This window comes from Nestor notabilis, unplaced genomic scaffold (genome assembly GCF_000696875.1).
Source record: "Nestor notabilis isolate BGI_N333 unplaced genomic scaffold, ASM69687v1 scaffold10135, whole genome shotgun sequence".
In the NCBI taxonomy this organism is placed as follows: Eukaryota; Metazoa; Chordata; class Aves; order Psittaciformes; family Psittacidae; genus Nestor; species Nestor notabilis.
This window is the reverse complement of record NW_009930644.1, coordinates 45,414-54,664: the sequence shown is the minus strand read 5'-3', so window position 1 is coordinate 54,664 and position 9,251 is coordinate 45,414. Positions and strand designations below refer to the sequence as shown.

General features: G+C 38.1%; 1 protein-coding gene across 1 annotated transcript in view; it reads left to right on the top strand.

Moving 5' to 3' along the window:
- Positions 1–9,251, top strand: part of RFTN1 (raftlin, lipid raft linker 1) — a gene marked incomplete at its 5' end in the record, with an annotated part of 29,386 nt that overhangs the window by 937 nt on the left and 19,198 nt on the right. The window contains one exon of the mRNA XM_010015504.1: positions 3,543–3,746. Coding sequence (XP_010013806.1) covers positions 3,543–3,746 — 204 coding nt within the window. The remainder of the gene's footprint in view (positions 1–3,542; positions 3,747–9,251) is intronic.

Here is a 9,251-nt window from a genome sequence, read left to right as displayed (position 1 = left end):
AGGAATGTATGTGATCTGTACTCTGAAGTATCCTAGTAACCTATAGACAAGCTGGGGTCAGTGCTACAGTAAGAACTGTAATTGCTGGAAAACAGCAGTTATTTTTGTTAATGGCTCATGTTTGCTAATTCATAATAAAGATCCTCTTGGTAGTGATGCTGCTAATAATTTGTCTTGTAATTCTCATTTTTTGGTAAAATTATTCTTCATGTACCAGTTTTCTTTCTTTCATTTCTTTGACATATTTCTCCTCAGATGTGCTTTCCCCTTTTAAATGTCATTTTATGCCATCAAAACCCAGAAGTCTCAGCTGACGTCTCAAAATACCCTCTTTAGGGGGTTTGTTGTGTGGAGGTTACTTGAATAACAGGAATTGTAGTTCAAAATGGGATGTAGACAAGAGTAATCTAGAAAATGAGAAGTTATAAGTAAATAATTCTTGCCCCATTTCCAGTTTAAACCTCAAAATATTTTTCTTTCCTATATTAGCTTAAATCCTAGAAAACTCTGTACACTCATTTCCCTTACCAGTTTGCTTATTTTGCTTACAAGCTACAAATCTATGTAAGAGGAAGGTAGATGGGATTTCTTCAGCTGGTACTGTCCTTGACTTTAATTTATCCCTGTTTTTTATGCCTTACATAGATTCAGTCAAACAGTCCTACCCTTTTGGGGATTTTTTTACATAGGACCAAGAATGACTTTGCATTGTACCCTCTTTGGACTATTGTCTCGTTTTCCGTTGCATTTTGGTGTAATTGTCTTTTTGCCATCAGATTTGGATCACACTCTAGTAACCCTTCACCATACTTTCCTCAATTTTTGTTGGGCAAAGAGGCAAATTGAATAATTTGTTCTGGGTTACACTAGAATCTTATACATTATACAGCCTCACTTGGTGTTACAGTTCTAAGTTATTTATCTCCAAGTCTGATCAGACCCAGCTACTTCTCTTTTTGTATATGCAGCCTTGAGAGAGTTCACCTACCAAGGTAATAATCTTTTTGATGCTGTTCTCCATACTGAACACAAAAAAATCCTTTGCTGCAAGTAACCATGTTCTTAATATTTCTGCGTAATGTGAAGCTGATCATCTCCAGTCTTCCCAACTTCTGTCTGTCTGTAACACCCCGGGATTCTATTACAGCTGCTGATTTGCCATATAAAAGAAGTTATTTAAAAAATGCATTTTGTTTCCTTATTTATGCTTGTTTCCCTGAGTCCCTTTTGGCTTTATTTATTTCTCATACTTTTTTTTAATTGGTGAATTACACAATTGCTTTCCAAGTCTGAGAAGGCAGTTTTGTGTGACAGCTCACCTGCAGTAGGATCTCTTGCCTGTACAACATTGCTGATTTCCTTATTACTCTTGTATGCATTTTTGTTATTACAGCACTCCCTTTTCCTCCCATGGAAAATGTATTTCAGTCTTTGGCACCAGTTCTCCATCCTTCCTTGGGAACATGAAGATAGAAAACATTGGGTGTTGTTTTGTATGGTGTTGGGGGGGTTGTTTTGGGGATTTTTTTGGTTAGCCTACTTATTCCATAGGAAGTTACCACTCTTTGAACTCCTTCTTCCCTACATAAAACTTCAGGGAAAAAAAAAAGTGATATTTCTTCTGATTTGTGGAATCTTTATTTTTTTCTTTATTTTAACTTTTATACTATTCAACTGTTATGCTTCTTCATTTTATTTTTAAAATGTTTTGTGGTGCTCATACACTTTCCCTTTTACTAAAGGACTCCTCAGAGCAGTCTTGAGAATGATTTGCCTGTGAACAAGGCACAGATATTTCAGTGGTATGTCCAAAAGTGCTGTGTTACCTAGAACCAAACTGAAGGTGTCTTTGTCCATGCTTGAGCAGTCAAGCTCACTGATGAAAACTGTTGTCAGTCATTACTTTAACAGTGGTTAGGACTGGTGCAGGATACAGTTGGTAATGATGACAAACCAAGTCAACCACTGATACATTCACACACATCTTAAATGCACGTTGTCAACAGCCCAGTGTAAAATACAAATTATCATCTCCCTATGGATTTTCAGTTCTATGATTTGCTATTGTTAGTATAATGTCTTAACACACACCAGAAAGATCTCCATTTCCAACATGAGTCTGTTTTGGGTGCCAGAATAAGAATTATCATAGAAGTTTTCTGTGTATGCTCTTCTGAGTTAGAATTATTGTAATTTTGTTCTTTCTAAACACATGGTAAACAGCGAGAGGATTCATGTTAACAGTTTATTCCTTTTTACTCTATTTGTATCATGGTTTGTATCTCATATCATTGGTCTCTTTTTCATGTCTGGTTATATTGTGAGCTTCCTGCTCTCTGCTTCAAGTGCTGCCAGCCTGACTCTGAGCATCTCCCTTCTCCTATCTTTTTCAATTTACACACTACTTGCTCAGTGATGTTTGTTAGAGAGCAATCTTAACATTTCTCTTGACATCTCTTTCTTTAATACTTGAGGTTAGAATATAATACCTTGGAAACAGGAGGAGATTATTGAATGAAAGAATTTGATATCCTGTCTTTACTTTTTATATTAATTTATTTTGGGAGAATTCTTGGTATTTGGAAATCAATAGAAATGTTACCATTCATTTCCATGTAAAATCCTAATGTAAAAAAAATAAATTACTGGTAATTTTATCGGTAGTTGTACTCTTGTGAGAATTTGAAGTATGTACCTGCACTTCAACTTGCTTCCAATTTAAGGCTGTGAAAGCTGAGCTTTGCTGTCAGCAATTACTTTTTTGTGATGGTAAGCCTACATTAATTGCTTCTATGATATACTGGAGAAAATACGGAACAGACTCTAGATAATGTCCTTATTTCTAAGACCCTTCACAATTTCACTTTCAAAATTTGTTTGCTGGTGTGTTAATGTCTTGCCTTGGCTCAGACATGGAGAAAATCAATCCAGCTAGCTGGAGACAAACCAGTCTCTACATTAAAGATTCATTGCATTTTCTTTAGATGAGACTACTACTTGCTGGTTCTATGCCATTGTACTATCAAAACCAAGTTATTTAGCTTAATGACCATGATCTACAGAATGCTGTTTCTCCTAAACTTGCAGTAAGATTTCATATTTGAACTGTCCTCAGTGTCACAGCTCTTTTAACAATTAATTTACTAGAAAAATAAAGGTATTATGTGCATTAATTTTTAGTGATTTGGTGACTGCTACAGTACTTAAGGCAGTTTGTGGAGCATGTTTTCCTGTCTTGGCTTACACTGGTAACTCCAGCAGGGGTGTTGTGCGTTAGTACTCAGATATTAAAATGTTCTGTTATCAACAGTGAATCCATTATTAGTAACAATTATTTTAACAGCAGTCAAAATACCATATTGGGTTTTGGGACCGTACCATGTTGGACACTGCAGAAACGTATTAAGGAGTTAACCACATCCCAAAGTATTTTTTGCAGTTGCACAGTGTAATCAGGCAAGGGCAGACAGGGGGTTATGCATTTTTTTAGCTGAAATGTTAGGATACAGTTGTTGCATTACTCCATTTTTTCTTTTTGGTAGAAACAGAGATCTTCGCTCTCTTCAACAAGCCTAAAACCCCACAAAGATGCAGCCAATATTATACAGTGACTATCCCTATGAGGATCTCCAGGAATGGGCAGACTGTCAACAGCTTGGAAGCAAATTGGCTGGAGCACATGACAGATCACTTCAGGAAAGGAGGCTCATTGGTAAATGCCATCTTCAGCCTTGGAATGGTAAATGGTATGGAAATTACAGAAAGCATTATGCTGTGATTATTTTCCTTTCTCCTCTAATAGAGGTCATTATCTTTGAAGAGAAGACATTTGGGAGGTGCTTTAGCATAGGCTTGGGGCAGATTTGTTTTAGATCAGCCTATTTCAGTGAAATGGAATGAAAGCACAGGAAATATTTTGGCATTTGAATAAGGAAAACAGATCATGTATTGTGTTTTATAAACACACTACAGATGAGCCTGTAATTGCTGAAATATACAGAGTTAATAAACAGAACCAAGTAAAATGAATTAAACTAATAAGACTGTAAAGCAGATGACATAAATGGAAGAGTAGCTTTCCTCTTGACTGTCTTGCCACACACTGATTGCAGGTCAGTGTAAGGACCCTCCAGTTTCATCTGGCTGACATCTTGTCCTTTACTCTCAGTTCCTGTAGAGACTGACCCTTTCCACTTCGATGGCACAATGTTTTACAAAACTGTCTTCTATGTTTGTTTCATCCTAGCTAGTGTGTCCTTATGAGTGATGGATAAATGTTGGTCTTAAATTAAGAAGAGGAAATTCAAAACCAGATTTTTGCGTGTTGTGAAAATGCAGCACTGAATCCAGCTTAATACTGTAGCCAATCTCATGGCCACCACGGCTTTGAAGGCAAGCCTGCTGTACAAAGACAGACTTTGGTGCATAGTAGGGGTCTGAGAGACATGACCAAGGGACCTTGAGAATAAACCAAGAAAAGTACTTGAGCATAAAAATGTTGGTTACAACCAGATTAATTTTACTGGAAAATTACATGACTAATGTATTTCATGGTTAAAGTGCTTATGGTTGAATCTTTCACCTAATTTTGGTTTGTTTTGCATTCTTCAAAAGGAATGTGGTTACCCATAGACTGGGCACTACTACTAAGATTAGTGGGTTTCTGCCTCGAAATTATAGGGGAACTGCTTCCAGAGCATCTTCTTCCCATTTTGCTGCTGGTCAGAATTCTAGGACCCCTGATGAAACACAGTAATATGAGTCAGTTCTGGAAAAAGTCAATCAGGAAATTAACAGGCAATCCTAATTTTTCATTTTGCAAGCAAGTAGCAAAAAAGGAAGGTCTAAAGTTCAGCTGAAAGAATGCTTTCACACAGCTTCCTGGAAAGCCTTGTAATTGCTAGTTAACTTGCTTAAAAACAAATGGTCATTTACTTTATGTGTATAAATTGCAACTCATAGAGGCAAACCTAATTAGCTCTATCAGGCTCAGTGTTTTCTTTAATAAAAACTGCTTATCAGTGCACTCTAAAATGCTTTAAACACACAATTTTTCTGTTATTTAAACTTCTAAAATTCATCTACATAACAGAGGCCTGGGGGGAAGTTCATGTACTTGGATGCCAGAGTGAGGAGCACTGGATAACTGCCTGCAGACATAGATAAAGTAGGCTTGAATGATGACAGTAAAGTTTCAGTGCAAACAGGACAACAAATAATGTAAAAGTGGACAGATTAAATTAAAGATTGAAGATGAACAATTAATAAACATTTTTATTAGCATTTTACAGTTTCAGGAAGAACAGGTTTAGAAGTCAAAAAGCTCAGAGCTAAGGTTTCTAAAAGTGTATTAATTAGAACACTTACGTTAAACCGCCATGAACATGCCCGTGCTATTAGAAGAACATTTGCTAAGAACGTCTGCAGGTTGCTTTCAGTTGCAGCTAAATGTTTATGATTTAAATCCTAAAATCTTCCTGTGCTGCAGAGAAACGAACAGCTTTTTCAGTCATACGCCAACCACTATGAAACAAACCAGGGTAGGGAGGAGGGAAGAAAGAGGGGGCTGGCGGCTTCTCAGCTCCTTACTTTTTTCTAGTCTTCTATAACAGTCTAACCAGCTCTTCATAGCTGATTAATCCTCTTCCAAATTAAGGTAATATTAGCATAGTTTCTTTAATTGGTTATATCACATTTCTTTGTTCTGGGGTCTCATTTTCTCTTTGGCTTAAAGTATGAATTCATTATTTTGCTTATTAGACTTAAAAGAAGGGATATTATCTTCTTTTCCCTCTTGCCCAATGCCCAATGAAGTGAAAATTTCCAGATTGTCAGTAGTCATAAATCTGTTTCTTCCTTCTGCTAACAGTTTAATAATTAGTCTTCAAAAGAGTTTTAAAGTTCACTGATAACAATTGTTTCTTTTTGCTTATTGTACTAGATAATTATAAACAGAAATGTAGCACAATTGCGAATTACAATATGTAAACCACACACAGAGTCACATCATATATTAAATATATTCAGATTTTGCTAGTAAGTTAGAAACAGCAGCTTGCTTGGTCCTTGAATGTTCTTATGTTGTCAAATAACAGTTATTTAAATTTGGAGTTTAGTTACTGGCTGGTGCTTTTCATCCAGCTCATGTCACTGCTAATTCTGCCTGTAGTCCCAGGTGTGAACTGATCCTCCCTAATGATCTAAAGTGATCATAGGACTTCACCTTTCCCTCTTCTAGTAAGAAGACTGTAGTAATAAGCTACAGATTAATACAATTGAGAATAGAAAGGATGTAACGGGAAAGGTCGTCTTCTTTCCTGTAACAACAGGTCTCCAATCAGCAATGTGAGAACATGAGAGTGGTAAGGGAGGAAGAGTCAAAACTAAGGTTATATTTTGATGCCTTAGCAAAGTAATCACAAGCCTGCTCATCTTTACTCGTTTTGAACTGCAGGTCTTCAAATGCATGGCATTCTTGTATTTGTTTTAGCATTCTGTTTGTGAATTTCCTGCCTTTCAAACTTAGAAAAAACTAGACAACCAACTAGACAACATTGACAGTGCTTAAGGACACGGCAAATGAAACAAAATGCAAGTTGCTTGGAAAAGGAAAGTAGTCAGGTTTTTAGAGGGTCAGATTGATTATATCAGTTAAATTCTCATTGCCTCAGACGAAGATGTAGCAGTGATGCATTTGGCCAATTACAGTCACCTCAACCACTGGGGCTGGGATTTTTATCATCCATATGGAATTATTTTCTCTGTGTGTACTGAAGGTGAAAAGATTCAGGAGGAGAGAGGAATACAAATATGAAGCAAAGGCAAACATTCTGGTCACATGCCACATAAAGCCACAGATAGCTAGTTTTCCTCATTGAGAGCAATAGCAGCCTAAAGGTTACTTTCCTAAGCAAGGGGGATTTGTAGTTCAAAGACAACAAGGGGAAAATTGTTGCCCACTAGGTAAGCTGTCATGGTAAAGTAAGAAATCTTTTCCCATATACCTCTTTTAAATCAGAAGAAAGAACATCAAAATAGCTTTTAGTCAACTGAGCTACATCAAATATTTATACAACCCAGTGAAAATAGCTTTTTGTGCACAGTAGGATACCTTAATGAAAAATGCAGTGGTAATGGAATGTTTTCAGAGGAAGGACAGTGATTGTAGCCTTTACATTCAGAGCCTTTTCTTTAGGAAAGAGTAAAGTTATGTCAATTCAAGAGTTGGGATTGGGAAATGATACCACAAACAGAGAAGTCAAAATGGTTTGGCTTATTGACATTCTTTACTGCCCGATTGCAAATGAACCAACATTTGCTGTTAGGAAAGACCTCTTTAATGCAGGCCAAGTTCCAGGAGCTAAATCTTGTTAAACAAGAGATTACCAAAAGAGAATACAGCTGTGTCAGAATCGGGAAATACCTTGCATGAGAAGCTGTGAAAACTGGACCAGCTCACTATCAAAAGCTTTAGATGGCTGGTCTTTGTAGATAAGTTAGGTAGATTCAGCTGAATAAATGTATTAAGCCTTCTTGGAACATATTTCTGGACACGAAGTTGGAGAAAGTGATTTGTAACAGTCAGCATAGATTGAAAGAATAAAATGGCTGGATTTGTAGATGAAGAGAAAGCAGTAGATTTCATTTTGGGTGAATTCATCAAGGAGGTTTGGCAGTGGCTCTCACAATATTTTTGTATCCAGGTTAGAACTCTGCAGCCTAGGTGGGACAACAACTAGACAGGTAGAAAAACTGGTTGCATGGATTGGCTCAGAGGGTCATGTTCAATAGGTCACACTTTACCTGGAGTCACAAGTAGAGAACCACAGAGATGTATCCTGGGACCTGTTGTGCTTAACAACTTCGTCATGATGCAAAGGAGGCAACAGGGCTTGCTTTTGTCAGATTTGTAGATGATCCCATACTCAGGGGTGCAGCTGATGTGCTTCAGATCTGAGCTGCTGTCCAAAGGGACCTGGGCAGGCTGGAAGAACGTGCCAGCTGGAGCTTTTTGAAATTCTGTGAGGGCAAATACCACAGAATCATTAGGGTTGGAAGGGATGTCTGGAGATCATCTAGTCCACCCCCCCTACCAAGGCAGGGTCATCTAGACCAGGTTACACAGGAACACGTCCATGCCTCTGGGAAGGGAGAGAGAGGCCTTTGCACTACTCCAGGCTGGGGACTGCCTTGCTGAGTAACAGCTCTGTTGAAAAGGTCCTGTGGGCGATAATAGTAGGCAGCAAGCTGAAAGTGAACCAGCAGGATGCCCTGGCAGGAGAGAAAGCAATAGCATACCAGCCTGTAGTGACAACATAGCCAATAGATAAAAGACAGTGATTATCATCCTCTACTTGGTGCTCATTAGATTGCATTTAGACCACATTCTATATCCAGTTTTGGGCCCTTGCCCAGAGTGGGCAAGGAAGATGTCAACAAACTGGAGCTAGTTTAGCAGAGAGCCAACAAAATAAGTTAGTGGCTGGAGCTCTTGTCCTGTCGAATGGAAACACTGAGGAGCTAGTTGGTTTAGGCTGGAGAAGGGAGAGCTTTGGGGGATCTAACAGTGCCTGGCAGTGCCTGTAAGACTATAAAAAAGATGGATCCAGGTTCTTGATTCAGGTATATGGTAGGAGGATGAGAAAAATAGATATAAATTGAAACAAGAGTGGTCCTGGTTGTTTATAAAAAAAAGCTTTCTAATCATGAAAACAATCAGACTGTGGAAGAGGCTGCCAAGGAAGCTGTTCAGTCCTCATCCTTGGAGATTTTTAAGATGCAGCTAGGTAAAGCTCTGAGCAATCTGGTCTGCACTTGTGCTGAACCTGCTTTGAGCAGTTCACCTGAAATATTCTACGAAACTAGGTCCTGAATGAAATAATGGTTATTTCTCTCCATGAATTGTAAGGAGAGCCTTGGATAACTAACTCAGCTGTAGACCTCTGTATCATAAATATCTAGTGTTAGATTATGCGAATCTCACTTAGTGGGTCAGCTGTAGAATGTGGCTGTAAACTTAAGTTGCTCTTAGAGCTAGAGCATCTGTGTGATAAAGATACTGCAGGTAGACTCAGTTCATGTGTCCATCTCCTTGCCCTTCTACACCTCTGTGTAAGAGTTTCCCTGAAATTCCTTTTTTTTTGATCCTGATGCCATAGCGTGGGTTATGTGTGCCTTTTCTCCAATATATGACCCTGTTAGCTCTCTTTCTGCTGCTTTTTCTCCTTTCCCCTAGTTATTGTCAGCATCCC